At 42.1% G+C, this 27,887-nt stretch overlaps 1 protein-coding gene across 9 annotated transcripts in view; it reads right to left on the bottom strand.

Annotated features, from left to right (window-relative positions):
* The window catches only part of UNC79 (unc-79 subunit of NALCN channel complex), a 161,997-nt gene that overhangs the window by 23,278 nt on the left and 110,832 nt on the right, over positions 1-27,887 (bottom strand). For 7 of the 9 annotated variants that reach the window (XM_073349519.2, XM_073349521.2, XM_073349522.2 and 4 more), the window contains 9 exons: positions 27,386-27,526; positions 24,063-24,101; positions 22,487-22,599; positions 22,311-22,396; positions 21,153-21,326; positions 19,751-19,819; positions 19,063-19,173; positions 10,262-10,366; positions 935-1,012 (listed from right to left, as the gene is read on the bottom strand). In XM_073349519.2, the coding sequence (XP_073205620.1) occupies positions 935-1,012; positions 10,262-10,366; positions 19,063-19,173; positions 19,751-19,819; positions 21,153-21,326; positions 22,311-22,396; positions 22,487-22,599; positions 24,063-24,101; positions 27,386-27,526 (916 nt within the window). Of the gene's footprint in view, positions 1-535; positions 806-934; positions 1,013-10,261; positions 10,367-19,062; positions 19,174-19,750; positions 19,820-21,152; positions 21,327-22,310; positions 22,416-22,486; positions 22,600-24,062; positions 24,102-27,385; positions 27,527-27,887 lie in introns of those variants that run through there. The other 2 variants (XM_073349527.1, XM_073349531.1) reach the window with 2 other exon arrangements.

Genomic DNA, 27,887 nt, shown 5'->3' with positions numbered 1-27,887 from the left:
TTTACGTGGACTAAGGATTCCACATTGGTTCTTTTAAACTGAGTGATGGAATTATAAAAGATATTGTGCGCAAACCTCCTGAATAATAAACCTCTATTGCAAGAGATTTCTCTCCTACTGTTTATTCAGTTTCTTTCGGCAGGAATATGTTGCATTCAAACAGCAGAACAACTTTCTCTTCTGTTAGTTCTTCTAAAGTGAACAATTTATTCCATGTCTTGTTATATCGAGACCAATCTGGCTATTTTGATAAAAATAAAATTAAAAGGTTCTGTTAGGAGAGGTATTAATTATCATTGTGGCTTGGAGTTAAAAGTCATAGAATCACAAAAGTTAGATATAGAAAAGACCTGTTCGGTCATCTATAGTGCTGGTGAGACTTGCACATAGAAAAGCAGTCTGCAAACCCTGCAGCAGATTTGGAATGACTAAGGACAGGTCCCAGACCCTATCTATTTACTGGTATTTGTGCTACACCCAGCATGATAAATATGAATACCTTACAGGATTATTTAACTTTCTTCTTTACCTGTGTCTTTCTTTTGGGAAAGTGGGGGCAACAGTCTGAAATCTCCCTGCTTATGACATCTTTTGGGGCATTCAGCTGGTCTGCTCCCCAGTTCAGTTTTCTGGAGACTAGCAAGGTAACTCCTACTTGACTGAGAAGCCCCACTGAAGTCAATGGGACTTGTCATGTGAGTAAGACTACTCATATAAAGTAAAGGCTGCAGGATCAAGTTGCGTTACTTTAAATTTTTCTCAACATTCTATAAAAATGAATCATCCAAGCTTCTATCTTCAATGCCTTGGTAAGCCAGAAGAGAAACAAAAGTAAGAGAAAGGACATTTCCATTAACAATCTGAACATCAGAACTGACTGAGACATTTTTAAGAAAAGCAGTAACAAAGAGATGGAGTGTGGTTCAGTACTTACTCCAGGCATAGATGCAATCATCTGTTTGTGCAAGATTGTTGACTCAGCTAGTTTTGTTCCAGCATCTGCACAAACAAACTAATAAGAAATTAAAGATGAATTATATTTATAAGAGCCTGAAGACATTAAAAAGTAATTTAGGATTTTATTAAACTCAGCTCAGATCTCTTTTTGCTTACTTTTGTGGTAACTTGCTTTTGGACACATTATAAACAAGCTAATTTGTCTGTTATAAACAAGTTAATTCATCAGATAGAAAAACTGACTTTAAAGTATATGAATTGACATATATATGCTGATTTGTGCAGTAATGGTTTGAAGAAAATTATAAGATAATATAGGAAATTTTCAATCAAACCTAAATATATTTGTAATCAATAGGAAACTTTTGCATTTCTCCAAAAAAACCTCAATGGACTCTTCTTATTGTGATGGATATCAGAAGTAAAGGAGAATGGATCAATCAGCAATATTCAGCTTTCATGAATCTCTATTGCAGAACTCTATCACTGGAGTTACACTAAGGATGAATTATATTAATGGATTTTAAATTCAGAATGGACCATTATGATCATCAAGTCTGACCTCTTGCATAACACAGGCCATAGAATTTCACCCACTAATGCCTGAATCAAATCCAATAAATTCCTGTTTATCTAGAGCAGCTGTCATTGAACATTATCATGATTAATTTTTCCTTGTTTTTCTTGATTCCGTTTTTAGACTTCTATTTATTCTTCATTCCCCTGCCCCCAAAACCACTGATGTCCACAATATTCATACACCAGGCCTTTTAATATTGTTATTTATTCTTTATATATCTCCAACACTGTGCTAGACATTTTGCAGACAAGATGATGAGATCCCTGCCTCAGAGAGTTTACTATCCTAACAAACATTGTCCTTGTACTGGAGCAATTCTTGTAGTTTCTGTCCATAGATATGCAGTATGTCATCCCCCAAAGAGCAGACACAGAAGCAAGGTTCCCAAGCTGAGGTGTCAACCTGGATTTCCTCAGTGTATGTTGTGGTTTCACTAATTTGGGCAGCTTCAAACTACATAATATATCTATTAACTGTTTGACACACAAGTCTGGCACCATTGTCACCACTGATTGTCCTCAATCTTGGCCCCAGATGTCCCCTGCAGTGCCTGAAGTTGCATTTCTAGTCTTATATGACCTATATCTTTTGTAATGTATTTTAATTCGAATATTAGTATTATATACCAAGACTAGGAAACACTCATACGTTAAACTTAGATCTTTGACGTCAGTCTGTTCTTTGGGGATAAATGCCATGAAGAGAAAACGATGTGTAGGGTAACATTCACACAGGGTCTCCCCATATACATGGCGTGATTCTGATCTCATTTACACTAGTTTCATACCAGAGTAAAGCCAATGGTTCCAATTTATACTGAAGAGCGATCATGATGTGACCCATACCATTACAGTGAGGGTTGGTCAGAATCTGTTCTGTGCCAGAGCTCTATTTGGCATACGGAAGGACGAAGAAGGCCTCTGGGAGCAGTTATGGTATGAACCAGCCACAGTGATATTTAAAAGGAGTACTTGTGGCACCTTAGAGACTAACCAATTTATTTGAGCATAAGCTTTCGATCCGATGAAGTGAGCTGTAGCTCACGAAAGCTTATGCTCAAATAAATTGGTTAGTCTCTAAGGTGCCACAAGTACTCCTTTTCTTTTTGCGAAGACAGACTAACACGGCTGCTACTCTGAAACCAGTGATATTTAAAGTAGCTGTTAGGCTGCTCTAAATTATGCCACAGGTGGAGGAAACTCAATGGACCCTATACCAGTGGAGGATAGGAATACTCCTGACATGTCCCCCAACACACCCTTGGCACATCCCCTATTCTGAGAAGATATGCCAGTAGGAAGTTCTCCTCTGCCAGAGGAATTGTTTGTTGAACATTTGTTACTGTATTATGGTCCTTTTGCACCACACGAGTGGCACAAAGGGGACATAACTCACTAGAGAATCTGGCCTGGCATTTCTAACACATTATGGTAGGTTATCTGCATTGCTATAGGTAAAATATTGTGTAAATATTCAGTAATTTCAAGTCAACTGAGAACATCTGCTAAAGTGAAACATTGTTGATTTTAAATATTATTTTCCCTTAAAACAAAAAAGCCTTATTAGCTTCCTGTTAACCTACTAAATGCAAAATATTCAATGGGGTGGGTTATGCAACAAAGATTAATATAAACATGAACAATGGCTAACAAAATCCATAAAGTTTGTAATGAGCAATTAGCTTAGCTTTAGCTTATAATTTTGGTTACCATCTGGCCTGCAGCTGCAAGGATCCTTCCAGAGCTGAACTGCAAGGAAGAAGGGCTGGATAAACCAAACTAATGCCCAACTAAAATTTCGTATTTCCAGTTCAACTCACTGACATTCATATTAACTCCCTACAAATACTATGAGGCATCAAGTTGTCACCGGCAATAGATTTAGTACCAGTCATACATAGGATCACATTGCAAAAAGGATGGGAAATATATGTTGGATCTCTTCCTAACATTGTCTGCTAATTGAGATAAAGTGGTTGGGTAATGAATAAATGACATGTCTGCTGAATTTGGGTGGGTAAATATCCATCTGTTCATGCTCAGGGTTCTAAAAAAATATTTGCGAGAAATATCTTAAAATGTGACCTTCATCTTTGATCATTTCAGCCAGTTATGCATTATGATTAAATTCTGAGGACTAGATCCTCAACTGATGTAAATCAGCATGGCTACATTGAAGTCAAAAGAGCTACACAGATATACAGCAGTTGAAGGTCTTGCTCAAAATGGGTGCCACCTCATGGGGCTTGTTGTTAAAAAGGGGAAATAATAAAACATGTAAGTTAAAAAGAAATGAAACATCGGGCCTGATTCTGAGCTCTCTTACACTGTTTTAATTGCACTGACTTCCACAGAGGTAATGCAGGTTTACACTGGTGCAAGGACGACAGAATCAAGCCCTTGGGATTTAAAATGTTAGTAGAAGAAGCAGTTCCTATATAATCTGCATGGGCCACACCTGCATAATGAAGATATGGTGTGGGGATTGCAAAGCAGGCATGGCCATTGGCTTCTGGCAAGATTTCAGTGTTATCCTGTGTTGAACAAAATTTGGATGCTGGGCAAAAAAACCCCAAGAAACCTTGCAATAAATAAATAAATCATCAACATTTAAAAACCGTGCTTAAATAGATGCTTATACTGAGCTTGTGAATATCAATTTTCAGAATACAATTAACCCTAATGGAAAGTTTCACTAATTAATTTAAATATTTGGATATAAATGTTGATCAACATGTAAAACAAAAAAACAGAAAGAAGAGGATATAATACTGAGGAACCCAGAGAATTTGGGAAACTACATTATAAGAGTCTAAACCAACAGTTTCTGAGTCTGCAAACAATCATTTGTGAAATGTTAATATGACCATAACTACCTGCCAAACTCTTTGGTTAGACCAGTAACAAAATGAAAGTAATAATACGCTACAGTAGACAAGCATGTTTCACATTCAGTTAATGACTCAATTCTAGGCCAAAGTCAAACCTTCAACTTTTCTAAGAATGACAGTTGAGAATTACAGCAGTACAGATTTGTTCTCTGAATTATTGGACTTTTCAGATAAACAAATCTCTGCTTAACATAATGCAGAATAGCTTCTGAAGAAACTAGGGACCAATCCTTAGTTGTGTTGAGTGACTCCTGAGGAGGGTATTGTAGTTGTAAGAATGCTTGATAGAGATCTTGTAGGTGTTTGTTTCTGTCTGAGGGGTTGGAGCAAATGCGGTTGTATCGTAGAGCTTGGCGGTAGACGATGGATCGTGTGGTGTTGTCTGGGTGAAAGCTGGAGGCATGTAGTTAGGAATAGCGGTCAGTAGGTTTCTGGTATAGGGTGGTGTTTATGTGACCATCACTTCTTAGCACCGTAGTGTCCAGGAAGTGGATCTCTTGTGTGGACTGGTCCAGGCTGAGGTTGATGGTGAGATGGAAGAACAAATCCGCACAGACACACCCCTAGAACCCCGACCAGGGGTATTCTATCTGCTACCCAAGATCCATAAACCTGGAAATCCTGGACATCCCATCATCTCATGCATTGGCACCCTGACAGCAGGATTGTCTGGCTATGTAGACTCCCTCCTCAGGCCCTACGCTACCAGCACTCCCAGCTATCTTCGAGACCGGACTGACTTCTTGAGGAAACTACAATCCATCGGTGATCTTCCTGAAAACACCATCCTAGCCACTATGGATATAGAAGCCGTCTACACCAACATTCCACAGAAGGATGGACTACAAGCCACCAGGAACAGTATCCCCGATTATGTCATGGCAAACCTGGTGGCTGAACTTTGTGACTTTGTCCTTACCCATAACTATTTCACATTTGGAGACAATGTATACCTTCAGATCAGCGGCACTGCTATGGGTACCCGAATGGCCCCACAGTATGCCAACATTTTTATGGCTTACTTAGAACAATGCTTCCTCAGCTCTCGTCCCCTAATGCCCCTACTCTACTTTCACTACAGTGATGACATCTTCATCATCTGGACCCATGGAAAAAAAGCCCTTGAGGAATTCCACCATGATTTCAACAATTTCCATCCCACCATCAACCTCAGCCTGGACCAGTCCACACAAGAGATCCACTTCCTGGACACTACAGTGCTAATAAGCGATAGTCACATAAACACCACCCTATACCGGAAACCTACTGACCGCTATACTTACCTACATGCCTCCAGCTTTCATCCAAACCACACCACACGATCCATTGTCTACAGCCAAGCTCTACGATACAACCGCATTTGCTCCAACCCCTCAGACAGAGACAAATACCTACAAGATCTCTGTCAAGTGTTCTTACAACTACAACACCCACCTGCTGAAGTGAAGAAACAGATTGACAGAGCCAGAAGAGTACCCAGAAGTTACCTACCACAGAACCTCTCCAACTCATCATCAAGGATCTACAACCTATCCTGAAAAATGACCCATCCATCACTCTCACAGATCTTGGGAGACAGGCCAGTCCTTGCTTACAGACAGCCCCCCAACCTGAAGCAAATACTCACCAGCAACTGCACACCAAACAAAAGCACTAACCCAGGAACCTATCCTTGCAACAAAGCCCGTTGCCAACTGTGTTCACATATCTATTCAGGTGACACCATCATAGGGCCTAATCTCATCAGCCACATTATCACAGGCTCGTTCACCTGCGCATCTACCAATGGGATATATGCATCATGTGCCAGCAATGCCCCTCTGCCATGTACATTGGCCAAACTGGATAGTCTCTACGTAAAAGACTAAATGGACACAAATCAGACGTCAAGAATTATAACATTCAAAAACCAGTCAGAGAACACTTCAGTCTCTTTGGTCACTTGATTACAGATCTAAAAGTGGAAATTCTTCAACAAAAAATAACAAAAAACAGACTCCAACGAGAGACTGCTGAATTGGAATTAATTTGCAAACTGGATACAATTAACTTAGGCTTGAATAAAGACTGGGAGTGGATGTGTCATTACACAAAGTAAAACTATTTCCCCTTGTTTATTTTCCCCCCTACTGTTCTTGTCAACTGCTAGAAATGGCCCACCTTGATTATCACTACAAAAGGTTCCCCCCTCCACTCTCCTGCTGGCAATAGCTCACCTTTCCTGATCACTCTTGTTACAATCTGTATGGTAACACCCATTGTTTCATGTTCTCTGTGTAAGTAAAATCTCCCCACTATATTTTCCACTGTATACATCCAATGAAGTGAGCTGTAGCTCTTGAAAGCTTATGCTCTAATAAATTTCTTAGTCTCTAAGGTGCCAAAAGTACTCCTTTTCTTTTTGCAGGGAGGGAGAGTCTCCTGCAATGGTCCCCAAGGAAGGGACAGTATGTCAGGGAGGAGGGGAACATTTTCAAATGTTCTGGAAACTTTGTTAATTTAATTAAAAAAATCAGACCTCACGAAGTGCTGCGATTGAGCAAGACTGTGTATTGTTTAAGGAGCCCTGAAGGGGAAAACAGGAGCAGGGTGTTGCAGAGGCACCCCTGGCCACAAGGTGGTGCTCCAGTGGATGACACCATGTGACAGGGGAGTTAAAAGTGCCCCACACTAGGGGTGCCCTGCCCTGAGTGCAAGGGGAGCTGGCAGAGCTGCACAAGCCAAAGGGAGTTTTGCAGTGCGGGTTGGTGGTGTCTATCCCTATGCAGCACACAGCAGCTGGACAGCAGAACTAGGCAGAACACCCTTTACAAAGTGCTGTAGGGAATCATTCAAACTAAGCTCTACTTGTCAATTAAACCAGCATGGTGTGTATTTAGCATACTCCCAGAAAGCACAAGCAAACACATTATAGCTGTCCCTTGCAGGGGCTGTTCGGAAGAAGAGACTCCCTGTACCTCTTCCAACCTACTCAGAACACCTGTGACCCAGCCAGGCATAATTAGGCCCAAAGTGTTATCACCTTCCTAGTAAAGTGTGAAAAAATTATTCTCATCACATTTAGTATATATGTCATCAGTAACGCTGATGGCAGTGAGTAATCTGGAATTAATGTGGGTGTCGAATATACATTCCAGTAATTCCTTTGTTATTCAGCCCACGCTTGATCTATCATTAAAATAAAGTGTTCCTAGCCCCCACGTTATCTCGATCATCTGGAGTGAATCCCAATGTACTCTATGCATCACACGCAGAGAGGTGTATATATACATTAACAGGTGGGGGGGGGGGGGTTTGCAGGAACCTTTGTGCAAATAAAACTGTCCTTGTGTTCATTTCATGCTACCTCTGCCACAGGTTTGATTAACATGATACAATTGATATGAATTTTCTACAGGCTTCTCTGTGGTAACGTGGGGAAATGAGACATCTCATTTCAAGGATATTGAAATAAATCTAAAATAATTATTAATATATGTGACGTTACTAGCTGATTATTTTCAAGGGTGTTTCTGTGAATTTAGTGTATGGGGAAAGTGCTGGGTTACCAGCAACTGTAGCTCTATATTTACAAGTAGATGAGAGGGAGTTTTGTTTAGCAGCTAGAGCATGGGATTGAGTCAGTAGCTCTGGGTCCTATTCCCAGCCCTTAGAAAGCACTCAGACTCTACCTGGATCAGGCACTTGGATAGGTGGTTACACCTTACACAAGATAGGTTGACCAGTTCCTAGCGGACAAGTCATTACATCATTAAACCACCAAAACTGTCATTAATTGGCACCCTTTCCAGCAGTCTCAACAGAGGAACTCAAGCTTGAATCGGCTTTGGAGATGAAAGTATCTTGTCACAGGTCAAGGTAGCCCCAGGACTGAAGTGAATAGATACAGCAATGTGGAAAAGCTGGAACTGCTTAGCCTGTGATGCAGTGGCAGTCAGGCTATGTCTACACAAGCACTTTAATCGGTAAAACTTTTGTCAGTCAGAAGTATGAAAAAACACCCTCCTGACCAACAGAAGTTTCACCGACAGACAGTGCCGTATCGGCGGGGGAGCGTCTCCTGAAGACACAGCCACCGTTGCTCACTGGGCATGGTTTAATTATGCCGATGGGAGAGCTCTCTCTCATCAGCACAGAGCGGCTACCCGGGAAATCTTACAGCAGGACAGCTGCAGCGGAGCCTCACAAGAGCAGGCCCTAAGCACTGCACAGCCATCAGGTGGTAACTTTGTTCACTACCACCCCGGGCTGGATTTGGACCAGTGTTTTGAAGAACACTAACAATTCTCTGAGCCATTCTCTGAGTCTCCTCCTTTTTAATTTCTTTGGGGTTTTGGATGACACTACCTGAAGTCCCTGCTTAAAAAAAAACACATTTCTGATTTTTAGTTAAAGTGAATAAAATCACTTTTCCTCACACACAAAAAAATCGTTTTTTTCAATACTGATGTTATAATAGTTGTTTTCAGAGTTTTTCTAATGACTCTGCAATTTAAGCTGTCGGTTTTACTGTTCTGTCAATAAGCAACTGCTTAGTTTCTACAACTAATGTACCAGTGAGACTCAGGAGAGGTAATATATGCGCTGTGCGGCACTGGCCAGATAAAAGGGGGAAGACACTGTGATGAGCGGGACATTGTGAATGACCCAAGGAGGGCATCTACAGAGCACAACATCCTGCTTTTGGCCGTTTGTGTCATTTTAATGCTGACTCCGTCATTTTAAAACTATCTAATGCAAACATTGGCCAGCTCATTGTACAGCAGAGGACAGCTACTGCCAGCTGGTTGTGTTCAAAACTGCTGGTCCTCAGGAGGGGGTCTGTGCTGGATGGCATGTTTTTTCAGTTTGGTTCCACAGGAGTCCTTAAAATTCATCTGCCGTTAAAGTGGGATCCAAACTAGGACACTGGATCTTTCTCACGCCCTTGAACCTGAAAGAAGTCTGGATCCAGGTTTGCATTTCACAACGCAGGCTCATCTCTAATTTAGTCACATAGGTAGCTAGGATAGATGAAGAGTTCTTTGATTAAAGTTGGGGTTTTCAAAGGAGTCTCTGGGAGTTAGGCACCCAACCCCAATGGACTTCCAATAATATTTGAGTGCCTAACTCCCTTAGAAAATCCCAGCCTAAATCCTGCCTTGAGCCAGCAGAATAGCAAGGGAGGAGGAGAAATGTTTCCTAGGCTTGGTCTACACTACGAAGTTAGAAGAATGCTTTCAACTAGGGGACAGAGTAGCAGGCGTGTTAGTCTGTATTCGCAAAAAGAAAAGGAGTACTTGTGGCACCTTAGTCTCTAAGTCTCTAAGTCTTAGTCTCTAAGGTGCCACAAGTACTCCTTTTCTTCTTTCAACTAGGGGAGGATCCTTAATGGCCTAGACGGACATGCTGTGGAGACAACTTTGAGGCTCCTCTAAGCAGGAACAAATTGAATCTTTGCCCATTAGCATGCCTTGCTAATCACAGTCTATCACCTGGCTAGCTGTGGGGCTATGATATGAACCATGCAGACTGAGACTCCTTTGAGATGGGATGTGCAGGCTAGCGCATTAGCAAAAGTGCTGTGGGTCATCAACATCTTTAACAATCAGGCCACTTATTTAGGTGCATAAATATGAATTTAGGTGTCCAAATTTAGGCATCCATGTTTTCAGATGTCATCCTTAGTTTTGAAGGCACTGGTTCGGACAAGCACATGCTTAACGTCACATACTTAGCTTTTATTTGGAATGGTGAAGGGCTGAATCACTACTTCGGTGCTTTGCTGAATTGAGGTCTGAGCACTCACAATATGTTGATAGCACGAAATAGTTTTAAAGGCTTATCTACTGTACCTGTACCAACAGCAGCAGGTTCGTATCTGGTAAGGGTGACTTTAACTTCAGTGCCTGCAGTAGCTCTAAGATGACGCTGCGGGACAAGTAGAACTTATCCCTTTCCTAAACAGAAGAAAAAATAAAATAAGTGAAGATGTCTAGAAATTCACCTAAAGTGCACTGATACCAAACACTGCACCACAGTGCTCCCCATAGCCTCAATTTGTTTTTCCATTTGTTTTTAATTGAGAAATTTTAAAAAATGAGTCAAGAGAAAAGAAACAGGTGTGTACCTTTGGCCTTCCCTCCCAGAAAGCATTCAAATAATGCACCATTCATTTGTACAATACTATGGGCCTGATCCAAGGCCACAGAAGTCAATGGAAAGACTCCTATTGTCTTCAGTGGATTTTGCATCAGGACCTGTCTAAGTGTTTGTATATTTTATATGTAAAGTATAGATAAATTAAATTATATATCTATACACATATAAAGCTACATGGTTAGATCTACCTTATAAAGTACAAAAGAATATGGAGGTCAGTAGCTAGGTCTGAATCAGAAGAACAAAATTAGCACTAAACTCATGTAGCATAAGTCTTTTATTAAGCCTATCATAAAAGCTCCAAATTTGATCTTGAATTCTTCCGTTGTTTCCCCACAAAATGAGTGTCTCTGTTAAACCAGCTCGGACATCTATACAGACTTCATCAGCCAAGCAGTACTTTTCCACTTCCACAATAAATCCCTCTTAGTTACAGCTTGTTCAACAAAAAAACATTTTAAAGCATGAGGGAAGATTAGGAGATGGAGATTAGAATCTGTCGGCCAAGAACACAAATTTTGGAGATGGGACAGATGATGAGATTAGCTGAAGATGTTACAAATCTCAATCTGATATTTTCTGACCTTAGGAGATAGGATATGTGGAACCAATCTGTAAATTGTTATTGAAGCTAGCAGCTCAAGGGGTTTTGATCACTACCGTGCAATTTGAATGAGGCAGTCCTTTTACTAGCTCCGCCACTGAATCCTTGATCCTGCAAACATTTAGGGCTTGTCTACACTACCGATTAAGTCAATGTAATTTATATCATGCAGGGGTGTGAAAAAGCCACCCCCTCTGAACAACGCAAGTTACATCGACCTAAGTGCTGTCCACACCAGCACTTTGTCAGCAGGAGACGCTCTCCCACCGACTTTGCTTCCCCTCATTGAGGTGGACTAATTACGTCGACTTCAGAGTGCTCTCCCATCAGCACAGCGCACTTCAGACGTGCTTCAGTGGCACAGCTGCATTGACGCAGTTGTGCCGATATAGCAGGGTAGTGTAGACTAGCCCTTACACAAATGATTAATTTATGTACAAGAGTAACCCCATTGAAGTCCATTGGACTGCTCATGTTAGTAAAATTTAGCATGTGCATCAGTGTTCACCGCGTCAGGGCTTTTTGCTCTTTATGGCATCTGTAAATGGGTATAATTAATACTTGCCTCTACCACACAAAAGTCTTGTGAGGTTTCATTAACCAGCAGCCATGCAAGGTCGTAAGTGCAACTGAGAGGGAAATCGGCTGAATGAGCTGGGGACTGGGAAGAGTCTTGGCTCCGCCCCCACAACACTGAAGGCTGCATAGCTCTTCCTCTTCGAACAAGCCTTTCCGTTATAGCAAGAATGATACTCACAACAGTAGAGCTGGTCAGTGGATGACAATTCCATTGCACAGCAACTGTCAAGGTTTCGAAAGCTGTTTTCATTACTTACTGTAACAAATCCAAAACCTTTTGAACGTTTTAGTGAACAATGGCATTGTACCAAAATGTACGTTTTTTATTTGGGAAGCGGTGTCAAAACGTCTCAGGTGTTTGTCTGTCCTAGTGGGTAGGACACTAGCCTGGGATACAGGAGACCCAAGTTCAACTCCCTGCTCTACCTGAGTCAAAGGAGAGTTTATCATCCCAGAGCACTCTGATTCAGGAAGCTTCCCACACCAGTGCCTTAACCACCAGGCTACAGAGCACAACAGCCCTTTTCTCTTAACCCCAAAAAAGTAACTTGTTGAAGCCAAAACATTTTGGCTTTGACAAAACAGCATATTTTGATCATATGAAATTTCACTGAAAATGTTCTGACCAGCTCTATGCATTGTTACCTTAGTCTACGCAAAAGTGGCCCCATCCCCAAACCATTACCACTAATGATAATTTAAAGAGAAAAGGAAAGGAAAGAAAAACTGTAGCAAACAAATCAACTATCATCAACAAACGAAAAATACCCCAAGCAGAGTTTTTACCCTAAAAAGGGAGCAGAACAAGAGACTCCATAAACTGGACTAGGGGATTTGCTACTGATTTTATATGCTAGGCATTCAGATACTACAAGTAATGAGCAGCAGCATAAAACCCTACAATAAATAGCCAGACAAACAGCACTTTGCTAGACACTAAAAATCATGGACTGAATAGAGACACTGGATTTACGGCTTATTGCAACAATCTGTAGCCCACTAACCCTCCTTTTTATCCTATGACTGCAGGGTTATTTACAGGCCACTTCACCTTGAATGGTCCCTCAGAATATGTGCTAACTACTTATGCTAAACTACCTGTTCAATCTGATATTTAGCTGTGACACCCTGAGTACCTTTCCCAGACCTGACGAAGAGCTTTGTGTGGCTCGAAAGCGTCTCTCTTTCACCAACAAAAGTCGGTCCAATAAAAGATATTACCTCACCCATCTTGCTTCTCAGAGCGCTTCAGGCAGCGTATGCTGCTCTGGATATAGACCTGGTACAGTTTACTCCCTCCCCAGAGCAGTGGGGGAACCATAGTTTCTGTGGATCACAATCTCCCTCCCAAACTATTCTAAGGACAATATAACAAAGCACTACTCTTTACTCAGTGCAGATTTTTATCTTGTGCTCTAGTCCTCCATGTTTGTAAAGCACTTTGAGATCTGCAGATGATGTGCAAATGTAACGCCAACAGACCTCGGTCATCGGGATTGAACCTGGGACCTCCGACGCTTAGTGCATGAGCCTCTATTACAGGAGCTAAAAGCCACATGGCTCTTAGCCGAGACTGTAGCAGACTCCTAGATCTTTAGATGGGCTAGGTACCACTAGAGCAGGGCTGGCTCCAGGCACCAGCTTTCCAAGCAGGTGCTTGGGGAAGCATTCAAAATGGGGCGGCAGTTCATGTCCCATGGCGGCAACTCGGCGGCAGCTCCGCCGCTCTTCCAAGCGTGGCGGCAACTCGGTGGCAGCTCCAGGGGTATTGCGGCAGCAGCAATTCGGTGGAGACTGCTTGGGGCGGCAAAACTGGTAGAGCCGCCCCTGCACTGGAGGAGGACAGAACAGCTCACCAAGCAGGCATGGGTACACAAACAAGGCCAATAAACTCTGGAGAACTTCCATCAGTTGAAGTTATATTTCTGAAATAAACTCCTCTGCTCATACCCATTATTACAAAGAGAGCACAGCAGTGCAAATAAATGTCTGCAGACTGATTTACTGATACTCTAGATAAAGAGCTACAGTTCTTAGATATCTGAATTAAAAACTGAATGGGCCTGATTCTGCTCTCATTTACTCCATTGTACATCAGGAGTCACTCCACTGAAGTCCATGGGCCAGATTCCCTTTCTCACTAAGGTCCTTTACACCACTCTGTTGGTATACATTACACAAATAAATGTAATTGACACCCACATAAGCCCCCTTTACACTGCCAGAGTGGTGTGAAGGGGCTGTAGTGTAAAACTGAATAAGGCCCTATGCAGTTACATAAGTGTAAAACTGGTATAAAAGAGATTGGAATGCAGCTTTGTTCAACTTTGTTCTATCAAAGCTCACTCCCTCAACAAAATGCAGTGGGCCTATATAAGGAAAGGCTGCTTAGCAAGCCTTATATAAACCCTACCAGCAGTATGTGTGGACACAGTGACCTTGGAGAGTCATAGGTGTGGAAACTTTTGAGGTTTATCTTATCACTAATTCTAATGACCCTCACTCAAAAACAAAAAAAAAGTCCCCAGAATTTATTCAGTTCCTTAATAGAATAGTCCATAACCCACAAAACAAGCCAGGAAAACAAACTTGATTTTTCTGTTACTTCAATGGAGTTATACTAAATTACCACATTTGAGGATCTGGCACATTATAATTTGCTCATAAAGTTTCAATAGCAAGATGATGTCATGTACAATTCAATGCCACATTTATTTAATATGAGTTCTATAACTGTTCGTAAAAGGCTAAGTTGGGGTTCAAACTTGAGTGGCTGCAAGAGATAAGAAATCCACAAAGCATCCACTTAAGACTTGAAGAGACTGAGAGGGAAATTGAAGATATTGAGATTACAATCCTCAGAGGCAAAGCTATTTGCATGAGAGTACCATTGGCATTGACAAATCAGACCGGTGACGTAGAAAATAAACTCAGATAAGGAAATATGAGACTGATGTGAGTCCCAGGAAACTTAACGACAAGAGAAACTGAGATATTTCTCCCACAGAGGATTAGGAAAATGTTGGATAAAAAATGTTGACCAACTCTACAACTTTGACCTCTAAAATGTGTGCTGTGGGGGAATGCATTGCTCCTTGGAAAGGGATAAATACCAGCCCATGGCATAAGAGAGACAAGGTAAGTGAAGTAATATATTTTATTGGACCAACTTCTGTTGGTGGGAAAGACAAGCTCTTCAGCTACAAAAACCTCTTCTTCAGGTCTAGGAAAGGTACTCTGAGCGTCACAGCTAAATAAAAGGTGGAAGAGATTTTTTTAGCATAGGTAGTTAGCACATGTTCTAAGTGACCATTCAAGGTAGAGTGGCTCACTAACAACGCTGCAGTCATAGGAAAAAAAGGGCAGAGTTAGTGTGTTACAGATTGTTGTAATAAACCATAAATCCAGTGTCTCTGTTCAGTCCATGATTTTAAGTGTCTAGCAGAGTTATGAATTTAAGCTCCCAGGCTCATCTTTTAAGTGTTGTGCAGGTTTCCTTTGAGAATGAGGACTGATTGGTCAGATACAGAGCAATCATTTCATAAAAAGTGTTCACCCACAGGTGACAGGTTGTTTTTGTCTTTTATCATTTTCCTATGTGAGTTCACTTGAGATAAAAGCTTTTATGCTCAGAGTACCTTTCACAGACCTGAAGAAGAGCTTTGTGTAGTTCGAAAGCTTGTCTATCTCACCAACAGAAGTTGATCCAATAAAAGATATGGCCTCATCCACCTTCTCTCTCTAATATACTAAAACCAACACAGCTACAACACTACTACATACCCCGTAGCATACACATAGATTGAGTGTGCTATTGTTGCTATGGTTGGTTCTAGCAGACAAAACTAAGTTGTGTCATGGACAAGTGAATCTGAGTAGTTCAAGGGTTCACAAATTGTATTCTGTCCAGCATGCAGTCCTGTGTGGTATTCTGTCAGAGAAATCAGTCCTTTAGATACAGGGATTTCCAGGATAAGAAACACAGAGAGCTGAACTGGTAAGTTTCTCCTAATTGCAGTCATAAATTCGCTAATTCTAATGAAAATGTATGGTAAAGATTCAGCAATAACAAGGATAATGTAGTGTGAAGTTCTACTAAATGAAGCATTTTCTGGGTATAAATTGCAGAAAAAACATTTGCTAATGATCCCATTCTGGGTCACCAGTTCGCATTAACAAATTCAAGCAGGAATTTTCACCAAGAGATATAATCCAAGCTTCCTGTTTGTAATGAAATAAGTCAATATATTCTTAGAATATGTGACTGGCAAACATAAGGGGAAAAATGCTAACCAAGATCCACACCAGAAAGAGAACTTTATTGAAATGAGGTAGTGATAGTGTGTATGTGAGGAGAACTGGATATTTCATACACTCCAAGATTTGCTCTGGTAGCTCTGGATGAATTCTTTTATCACAGCCCAAACACAAAATGATTCAGGTGTGTTATATTGAGAGTGCCAAGTGTTATTTTGGGACAAAGATTTTCAGATAGTTTCTCATTTTAAGACATGGTAGGAATTTATGCTATCTATACATTATAGTATCCGAATTCAGCCTCGTAACACCTCTGTCTGGTAGGGAAGGATCATGGTCTCCATTGTAAAGACTGGAAAAAAGCAAGTGTGATGGGGCGTCCGCCCCATACTGGCCTATAAAGAGTTAAAGAAGCCCTAGGGCGGCTGTGTGAAAGGCAGCCAATAGGAGATGTCCATATAAGAATAGCTTCTGGGAAGGGCAGGTTCAGTTGCTCCCTGGTGTTTGAGGCTCCTGCCTTGCAGGAGGAGAAAAGCTAGCACCTTGGACAGAGCAGTGCTGGGCAGGACCAGGGGAGTGAGAGCCAGCTCCCAGCTGACTGCTGGCATGCTGAGGCCCTGAGATAAGGGCGGAGATGGTGCTGGGGCTGTGGGGAAGTGGCCCAAGGAAGTAGGCTGAGAGGATGAAGGGGATGCAGAGCATGGCTGCCATCTATGGGGTCCCTGGGCCGAGACCCAGAGTAGTGGGTGGGCCCAGGTCCCCCCTTCTCCTCCACTCGCCGCTGAGGAAGTGGCTGGACCATCGGACTGCAATACATTCCCCCGCAGAGGGGGGAGCACAGAGTGTGGCACAGCCAGAGGGCTGTGTAATGAAGGGGATGTCGCGGCTCTGGGAGAGACGTGGGTCCTGAAGCAGACATGACGGCAGCCAGACACCACCAGAAGAGCTAATCCCCATGACAGCCAGCAGGAGGCGCCACAGTGGTAAGTTGCACCCCGTCACAGCGAGGCACAGAGATTTTAAGGGACTTGACTAAGGAAGTCTATGGCAGAGCTGGGAGCCAATTCCACATTCCTGACTCTACTCCACATGACCCATCCTTCTGTCCTTTATGCCGTTGGAGTAATTATTTCTAAACGCTGGACAGGACCTCCCAGATATAGGATCTCTTCATTCGTAAAATCTATCTTTTACATGACACATAAAACCAAGGTACTGTCCACTTGCTGTCGCTAGAGATAGCAACTTTTTGCAAGAGTTCACCTGGGTGTCTGACAAATTCCATCTATCTGAAGTTCCCCCATCATTTCAGCATAAAATGATTTTCTTAATTTTCTTGTCATTAAACTGTTGCTGTTATTGATGTTACCTTTATTATGGATGCCGCATCCCCTTTTAACAGGTAGCTATATTCTGGTGAAGGGTAATGTGATCCCTGGTGTACGTGTGTAATATTGAATTGGTAAAGCATGTAGTTACTTATGAAAGAAATTATTTCCCTGGTATTAATTATTGTTCTGATAATAATGACTAAGTTGGGAAATTGTCTACTTTAAGGCTGGATAAGGCTTGTGTTTATTGCTTTAACAACTGAGTTGATGGACTTTATGGAACTCTGCTAAAAGTTTTGTCTGTTTTCTACTGTTTGTGTATTGTATATCCTCTTGTCAATAACTGATATAAAAATGCATTTGGCTAATTATTCATTATTATTATTTGTACATATTGTGATAGGGTCGGGCCAGATGGCTACAGGAGAGCGATAGAAGGCAGATATATTAGCCCCAGGTTAAGTAGGTCCCTTTTCCCTGGGTAAGGTAACAGGGAAAGTTCCAGAACAATCAGGAACCTTCTGGAGACAATTAAGACAGACAGGCTGATTAGAACACCTGCAGCCAATCAAGAAGCTGCTAGAATCAATTAAGGCACGCTAATCAGGGCACCTGGGTTTAAAAAGGAGCTCACTTCAGTTTGTGGTGCGCGTGTAAGGAGCTGGGAGCAAGAGGCGCTAGGAGCTGAGAGTGAGAACATATACTGTTGCAGGACTGAGGAGTACAAGCATTATCAGACACCAGGAGGAAGGTCCTATGGTGAGGATAAAGAAGGTGTTGGGAGGAGGCCATGGGGAAGTAGCCCAGGGAGTTGTAGCTGTCGCACAGCTGTTCCAGGAGGCACTCTAGACAGCTGCATTCCACAGGGCCCTGGGCTGGAACCCGGAGTAGAGGTGGGCCCGGGTTCCCCCCAAACCTCCCAACTCATGGTCAGACACAGGAGGAGTTGACCTGGACTGTGGGTTCATGAAAACGGCCAAACTGAGGGCTGTCGTGAAGCTCCAAGGTGAGCAAATCTGCCAATAAGCGCAAGACCCACCAAGGTAGAGGAGGAACTTTGTCACAATATAGAGTGACTTTCATCCAAGTATCTCAAAGAGTTTTCAAAGGTGGGCACCTATCATCTCCTTTTTACATGTGTAGTAACTGAAACACAGAAAGGTTGAGTGATTCATACAAGGTCAAACAGGGGTAGAGTTGGGAATGCACCCCAGGTCTCTTGACTCCCAGTCCTCTGTTCTATAAGTCCACACTGCTTCCCTATGAACTTTCCTGTCAAGACATGCTACCAGCCATAGGACATTTGCAAAATATTTTGATTTTTTTGACTGCCAGCGATGTGTGGTTGAACACATATACTCGGGGATGTTTGACAGGATTTACATTTTCTCACACATTTTTAAATCATGCCAAATCCCAGACATGAACTATACCGGAGTGAATTTTCACAGGCATAAAAGGTGTATCTTTGTGATCCTGTCCTCACAACCTCTACAGCAAGTTCCCTTTATTTGTGCCTGTACCAGAAATATGAAAGTCAATATTATTGATAGGCACTGCATCAACCTAACTACTGATTAGTCAAGCTATATTAAAACTGCTGACATGACTGAGACTTAACATTGATTTCAGCTTTTACCTATGCATTTCCCACTTAGGGAACTCATAATTTTTCTTCCCTGTTTTCAGTTGTCCCTAAGGAAAAACATCAGCTCATTATTACCTTAGTGAAGGCTCGGTAGCATAAGCCGCACAGTTCCACCAGGTAGGCCAGAGTGAAGACATCATTCTGAATGACAAAGCTTAGTAATTTTGAAAATGGCTCAAGAAGACTCTGCAGTGAAATATGATTTTAGGGAAATCAATAACTGAATCATTCAGCAAAATAAATAACATTCAAGTTCTGAAAAGCTTTAATGGAACAGAACCTTTATTTTTAACTCTGAGGATGTGTTGCTGTGGTTTACCCCATTTCAGACAAAAGGCTGTTCTGACATATGTCTTCATGTTTACAAAACAAATTAGAAGCAAAGGAATAGAAAACAGAGTTTCACCTTTAATCCAGTGCTTACTTGATACCAGTGCTTACTGGTAGTGCTTACAAAAAATAAACTCCTATTGACTTCAACAGGAGTTGCACTAGTGAGTGGACTGCAGGATCAGACTCTGGGGAAGTTTATCATTACAGTTGTTTTAGAAAAACATCAAACCTTTCGGAAGCTATACATTCGCGCACACACTTTCATGTGACCTAGATTCTGAAGCTTCTGGCATTCATTATAGAATAGTAGACTGCAAATTTTCATGCTCACATATAATACTTCTCTAGCTAGGGGATAAGGAACAAATTTGTAGTACAGTGAAGGATGGATAACTCTGTTAGAGAAGAGTTGTGTATTTCTGGAACTTACCCGGGTGGCACTAGTGGTAGGTATCTTCAACAGGCAAATCATTATTCTTAAACTGGAATCTAAAGAACACTGTGGAAAGAAAAAAGTTAATGTCTTCATCTGCACACCTCTTGTTTGTAATGGTGACTGTTGTAAACATACAATAAGTGAAGTCAAAAAACCATCACTTCTAAATTATCTTTAATGAGATGCTGCCAATTTAAATATCATGGGCTGTATTGTCCTCTCCAGCAATAAAGCCTACAAGAGGAGGATTGGGAGGAGGAAATCTCAGTAAGGCTTGGCTTGCCGTGTTCACTCCAAATTGCTCTGTCAAGGACGCTGACATTACCCTCTGTAGAACAGAAAATCTCCAAGTTTTCTAATCCAACAGAATTTGATTAGTATGGGAACATGTTCCTGAGGGATTAACAGGAGTCCAGTGTCCTATGTTTCTGTAGCTGCTCTGGGCCCCAGTGTCTCTCTCCGCTCTTTTTCAGCTCTGTGTAGCTCGAAAGCTTGCCTCTCTTACCAACAGAAATTGATCCAATACAAGATATTACCTCACCCACCCTGTTTCTCTAATATCTTGGAACCAACATGGCTACAACAACAGAAGATGTATTGAATGGTGTCTTACTGCCAGAGTGGTGTTTTTCAATGGGACCGCTCGGGGAGCAACTTGTTTTTCAGTATAAGTAAATGTATCGAAATCTGGCCCTTAAACGCTGATCCAAAACCGATGGAAGTCAATGGAGAGAGTCGCACTGACTTCAGATGACTTTCAATGAGGCCTTTGGAACTTTGTTTACTGGAAAAGTGCAGGCGCCATGAATGTTCACAGCTCAGATCCCAGAGCCGCTGAACTCGGTCTCCACAACTATATCCTGATTAGGTTCCTCTGATGGGATTATAACCTAGTCAGTCAAGCAGGATGTGTTCAATTTCTGATGCCTGAAGGCTTATCTACCTGACTGGCTATTATGTATTCATTAATTTTAAGAACTTATTTAGAGGTAGCTTTTCTTCCTATGGTATTTAATTCTTCTAAAGGAGGTAACAGTGAATGAACTTTTTATTGCCAAGAATGTTGATTATCATTAATTTATTGTCCTAATCTGACAAAGAGAGGACCTGGAAGGTGAGGAGGAGAAAAATATTCCCACCCCGGCCATAGTTATGGTGGCTACTAGATGGAGGGTATAGACAGAGGGACGGATCAGGCACTCTAGTGCAACCTGATCTACTGGAAATGTCAGGTAATTTACAACAAAATATTACAAACTATGCTCTGTTTGTATACAACTTTCAAACAGTTTGCACATGCCTTAGCCAATAGTAGCACAATCCTTGTGTCAGATGTTTTAGTTGATCAGTTACATATTACCCTTATAAATAAAAAACTGCATTACATGCATCATACCTTAAGTGGCAAAACACAAGGCAGTTTGGTAAAGAAAGTCTGAAACTGGTTACTAATAGTGGTCCAGAGGTTACTAGGAGAATCCATTGGCAAAGCTTCCATAAATGTAGCAATGTTTTCCAAACAACGTAGCATTGCGCCCCCTGCTGGCAAGTTCTTTTTGTTGTTTAAACCCTAGAAAACAAAATGCAGAATTTTAAAACAAATTAAACATCCAAAAATGACCATCTAAACAATATTTTAAAACACACTTACAATAGCCAAGGTCAGAATAATAATGCAATTTCTGTCTTCTCCCACAAATAATTTAAAGTACATTGCTTCTATATAGCATCTACCACTGATAAAGTATGAGGCAGATCATCAACAGGGATAGTGGTAAGGAAAAGATTAGAGCAGCATATATTTGCGGAATCATCTTTAGGCAACTGAAAGACACATCCATTAAGAACCAGCCACCAGCACGTCTCTGGCCCAGCAGACCACGTGTGACGAATTGTCTTGTACATACCTATCATTTTCCTATATTGGAAAGAATGCCAGACTTGTGCAACTGTTGATTAGACTGCAATTGTTTTAGTTTCTAGTGGGTGGCCTGAAAAGATGTAAGCACTGCTAAAGTATTGTCAAAAGCTTTGCTTATAGGGCTACTACTGGAAGGAAAAGAAGCAATCCCCATGTTCCTGGTAGTGCTGAAAGATATATACCCTATCAGTGTAGAAGTGAGACTTGAGGTAGAGACAAGTTAGGAGGAGACGTAGAATGGAACAAGCAGAGGGACTAGACTATAACCTCAAGGGATTCCACAGAGGAGGATTGCAGAGAGGGAATTGCCATTAGATACAGAGGAGAAATGGTTTTACATGCAGCAACAGAACTATGACAAGAACCATGCACAGAAATGGAAACAGTGCAGGGGAAAGGAATGGCCTGCAGCAACAAGGAGAAGGGAGGACCCAATAGCTGTCAGGAGAAGTGAGAGCAAAACTCTGACTGAAAATGGTGGAAGATATTATGGCTTGATTCTGCTTCCATGTAAGTCAATGCAAATATTCTCATTGCCTTTAATGGTGTAGGATCATGCTCTTAGAATGTTAGAGAAGGACGGAAAGATATACTTGGTAGTACCTAATACAGTCAGCCTTATTGTGGACATACCTCTAATAGTTGGCTCAGTGCAGCTACGGAGCTCAGCTCACTGAAGTCCATAAGAGATGTAGCCAGGGTCCGTAAAAAACTTCCATCTGGAAATCAGAACCACATCTTTTTTATAAGTGTTGGAATGATTGAGATGATTGCATTTCTGTCACCATCACTCAGGCATTGCACATTACCTTTGATATTGCTCTGGAACAGCTGTGGAAATATACCATTGGGAGCTAGCTGATGGAAAATGCAACGGAGGAATTGCTTAGCCACACCGGCAGCATTACCAGGGATCATCATGCTGAAATGAAGGAAAAAAGAGGGAGAAATTCCCTAGTGGATGAAAAATATTTCCCAAAGCTGAAAATTGGAGAAGGTAAAGAAGATCCTATGCTTTCTAGTAACTCAAAGCCAAATTCAGTTATGAATACAAGAAGATGGTAATAATAATAACTCCTAGGTCTTATAAAGCACTTTTCATTATTAGAACACAAAGGAGGCCAGGATCATTATCCACATTTTACAGATAGGGAAACTGAGGCACAAGGAGGTAAAGTGACTTGCCAAGATCACCCAGCAGGCTAGTGGCGGAGCTAGGAATAGAGCACAGGCCTTCTGAGTCCTCCTGGGTGCTCTATAAAAGTTCCTGATCCAGCAAAGCACGCAATCACAGGCTTAACTTTCATGACTTCAGCAGGATTATTTACTTGGTTTAAGTTAAGCAAGTGCTGAAGTGCTGTGGCTTGATTCTGGCCTCAATAGCTAGTTTAATTTTTCCTGATTCTCTACATAGTGTCAGGAATGTTATTGCCATTGAGTCTTCAGGATTTGAAGCCCAATCCTGCTATCTTTGAAGTCAATGGCAAAACTCTCACTGATTTCAGGGATGCAGAACTTCCACACTTGTATGCAAGCTCCCATAAAGCTCATTCATTTATTCCTCTCCAGCACCTTCCAGCCAAAGATTTCAAAGCACTTTCCAATCATTAATGAATTAAGCAGCACAACCTTTTTAAAATTTCCAAAAATGAACGCAGCCCATGTGATGTCCCTGTATAAGGACAGTAGTCTAATTGCATGATGGGACATCACCAGTAGGTGTTCTCCAGAATTATGGATGACTGACTTAGGCTATGTCTACACTACTCCAGTAAGTCGACCAAAGTTATGCAACTCCAGCTACGTGAGTAACATAGCTGGAGTCAACATAGCGTAGGTTGGCTTACTGCAGTGTCTGCACCACACTGGATCAATGGGACACACTCTCCCGTCAACTGACCTTACTCTTCTCATCCGGGGTGGAGTACTGGGGTTGACCGGAGAGCGATCTGTGGTCAATTTGGCAGGTCTTCGACCCTGGTGCATCAATCACCAGAGCTTCGATCCGGTGGTAGTGTAGATATAGACTTAGTTAAATGCATACAGATGAAAACCCTTCCCAGGGCCATAAATTTTATTCACCAGCATAATGGGAAAACCACATATATAACGAGACATGGAAATGAGCTACAAAGGTGTGGAGTGAAATCTAGGATCTGTAAAGTCAATGGGAGTTTTGTCACTGACTTTAAGGAGGCCTGGATTTAATCCCTGATCCAGGTATGAATTTTTCCAAAGTTCAAGGAGGTTTGGATCTGGGCTTTTTGGTCCAGGCCCATCGCTAGAAAACATGAGATATTTGTACCCACGTAACAAAGGATAGGATTTGACCATTTGTTTATATATCTAGCACACTTTTGCGGGGGAAGTGGGGTGTTACTGTACCTTTCTGCTTGATTAGAAAAACAGGTACTTGACGCCAACCTGGAGTAAACAGCAGAAAACAGCAAGTCAAACAAAAGTACTGTTCATAATATTTTTAATCAAGCCAGTAAAATTACCAGTAAGTAAAAGTTAGTAAGTAGACATTTCGGAGAACATGTTTTAAAGGTCACAGGAGACCCTTTGATCAGATGCACAGGGGACTCAAATTCATTTTTGTAAAGGGTAAGAGTCAAAGTCAGTCTTGCAATATTGTCATAAATATTTGCCAGTTGAGACAAATTCTACTTGCCCTCCCTTATCACCATAATGATAATGAAAGTATCTTGTATTCATACACCAAAAACAATTAATTACTCACCCTGGGTAATTTGGAGAGCAGAAATTTGCAGGAATAGTGTAGGAACTGCATGCTGACTAAAATCAACAGGAGTTAGGCCCCTAGGTGCTTTTGAAAATCCCATTAGGCATCTATCTGCATCTTTAGGCTCCCAAATACCTTTGACAATCTGGCCCTAAGTCGCTTTAGTGCTTTGAAAATTTTACCCTAGATCTTGGGTCTCCTGACTCCAACTCCTCTGTTCTAAACATCAGACACTACTATCTTCTCTAAGCAGTAAAATAGTAAGTCATTCACTTGTGATGCACAGGCATAAATATCATGTGTGTTAATAGACTGGATATAAGGGGGCAATGTACCTCATAGTGTTTGCACAAAAATAACTTCAGAAAAAAACAGAAAGTTTACTAGGAATGTAAGAGCAAGTACACTGAAGCCACCTTAATGTGTTCATGCCCATATCTACTTTTAGGGGGAGTATGCCTTGTTCTGCATCTATTCAAAGCAATTCCTTCATGGGCCTGTAACTGCACCTTGATTAGTAAAAAATAGTGGTGACCAAGACTGAACACTAGGAAATGACAAAGTACGTTCACCATACTGGAATGCCCCAGGTTATATACCATCTGCTTCACTAACAGACTCAGATGTGTCTCACAGAGGATGCAGTATTTCCACTTCAGTGAGGAAAATGTACCACGTTCCCCCCACACTTTGATAACTAATCTTCCGGAGCTTAATTGTTCATGGCTTCTCACTGGCCCTATTAGTGCTGTATTTATGAGTAACAAGTAGGATGGATGGCATCAGTCTAGATTGGAAACTCTACCTCCTCCAGAGTTCATTATCACTGACAGCAGGGAACTGCAGCCTCAGAGTTAATGGAAATGGAGGCCTTGATTCTCCACTATCTTCAAGTGGAGTTCAGACATAGCAGAGAGGGAGGGCTGCAGGCAGCCAGCTGCAGTTTCAGGATCCTTGACCACCAACCCCCTGAATAAATTCAAGCTGTAGGGGAGTAGCTTTAATTTAAACCACGGACATAAGGTTCCTCGGGGGTCTTATGCCAATGGAGAGTCAGGTATAAGAGAGCTCTGCTTCACAACCACCACAACCTGTCCTGCTCAGGCATCACTCCTGGAATACCCCGACAAACACCTTCCTTCTCTCTTATCCTGGGGGTTGTGAAAGCAGTTGGCAGAGGAGCCATCTCCACCAGCCCTCTGCTAGCAGAGAGTTCTCTGTACATGGAGAATTCTCCAATGGTCATCTCTCCAAATGGCTTCATAGCACGCAATGACCTTAGTTGACCAGAGCGCCTGGTCAAGACTGATCATTTCCCAGGTTTTGGGTAACATAACTGAGCGCGAACTGCATGATTATTATACACTCAACAGCATAATCTGTAGCAGCAGGAGAATTTCAGTTAGGTGCAAGATATTCTCCAACGAGCATTCTTAGGATATGTTTGCACTGCTCACTCCTCATGTGGCATGTAGAGTACCTACACTGCGTGCTCCCCCTAGCACAGGTATAAACAACAGTGTAGCTAGTGAGGCACTGCTTAGGCAAGTGGAGTAAAGACATTCCTGAACCCTGTGGGTATGTGCCCTACATGGCTCTTTACATGCCCAAACAGTGCCTCCCAGGTCGATACTGTTATTTTTAGCAGCATACTTTCCTGCTGCTGAAGCCTTTCACCACCACAGGAAGCTGCCAGAGCCATTCCCTGACACAGGGAAAGGCTCTGGCAACTCCCTGTGGTAAGGAAAGGGCCCAGTAGCAGGGGGAAGAGCAGGGAAAAGCTCTGGCAGCATAAGGATGCAAGGATTAGAACCCAGGTCTGAAGAGCCTGGGATAGCTGACATTCCCACCAGGAGCCTGTGCAGAGCTCCAGCCAGGGAGCCCTGTTGAGAGTTGGGCCCATAGGAAGTACTACCCAAGGGAGCCAGAGTGACAGTATCCTGCGACCCTCTGACTGGCCAACCACCCTATTTAGCTCTGAAGGATGCCCCAGAAAGCTATCCGAGCAACAGCACAGACTTTGGGCCTGCTGTGATTCCAGACCTCTCCTGATCTTCAGCCTCTGATCCGAGCCTGACCCCAATTCCTACCTCCCAATTCCAGCCAGGTATTACCTCTGATTTCCAATCTCTGACCCTGGCCTGACTTTGACCCTGACTCTTGCTTATTGAACCCAGCTCTAACGATTCCTCTGACGCCTGGCTCACTGACTGTGTGGACTCCAGCCCAGCTGTGACCACCTGGCCAGACCACCTATGCCCTGATCCCTTACCCTGCCACAGGGAATTGCATGTAAGACTCTAGCAGCTTCCTGCTGCCAGAGCCTTTCCCCGCTGCATCCCCAGCCAGAACCTTTCACTACCATGTGTAGTTACAAAGCTCAGTGTGGACACAGCCTGCTATGCACTCAGCACTAGCTACACATACTACCAGTGGCATGCAATGTAGACATGCCTTTAGACAACTCTCTATGTCCTGAATCACTTACACTTCTCAGTATAGCTCTTCAGGGCATTGCTGTTGTTTCATTTTAACAGTTTCAAAGTCTTCGGGTATAAACTTTCTTCCATCAGTTATCCCGGCAGAGTATATGCCATGGAGGTTCTCATCTCTGAACCAAGTGTGATTGGAACTAGTGAAATTTATCATGCTCTACTTCACCTTCATTTTGGGCTGCCATTTTTCAGCTACACAGCAATGACCAAAAAAAAAAAAAAAAAGCGAGACACCACCTCAAATCTACAATACCATTGCATAAGGCGTGGTGTACTAGATTGGTGCACAGAGCACTGTCCCCTTCCTCTAGAGCCAAGATCCATCTGCTTCAAATATGGTTTTGAGCTATCTGATCTGCCATCAGGACATCCCTTTCAGTTCTCCTAGGGAATTCATCACAATTCAAGGGCACAAAAATCTTCCTTTCCTCATAAAAGAGAGAGAGAGAGAGAGGTCCAAAGGTTACCTTCCTACAGACTGCATGATGTCCAACAACAAAGGAGCAGCCAAATCTGGGCTGAGGTGAATGAATGTGGAGAGAACAACTATGGCCAGACCTAGTGTTTCTTCATCATACTCTTCGAGGATAGCCCCACAATCATGGCATCTGCAAGGAAAGATATTAGAAACTAATATTATTTGTTCAATTAATTAGAAGAACCCATGTTACATTGAACTTTTTATGGCTAAGAAAATAGATCACTGTGCTTTAAACCCTGTATACAAAGCACTTTTCACTAGCCCCATCAACAGGCAATGTTGATCTGTGGCAGGTGGTCAGTTATTCCAGTCTGTGCTTTGCATCGATCAACAATAAAGCAATAATTTGATGAGATCAGATTACAGCTCTGGTTATAGACTCGAAGAGGAAATGATAGGATTTTTATGTGGGGAGGAGGCCAAGAAAGAGTCCCTTTGTTTTTAGAGAGGTCTCTTTCTGTTCCAAACCAGTTTTGCTGCTGAACTGC

This window comes from Lepidochelys kempii, chromosome 6, assembly GCF_965140285.1.
Source record: "Lepidochelys kempii isolate rLepKem1 chromosome 6, rLepKem1.hap1, whole genome shotgun sequence".
Lineage (NCBI taxonomy): Eukaryota > Metazoa > Chordata > Testudines > Cheloniidae > Lepidochelys > Lepidochelys kempii.
The sequence above is the reverse complement of the archived record's forward strand: the minus strand, read 5'-3'. Positions and strand labels throughout refer to the sequence as shown.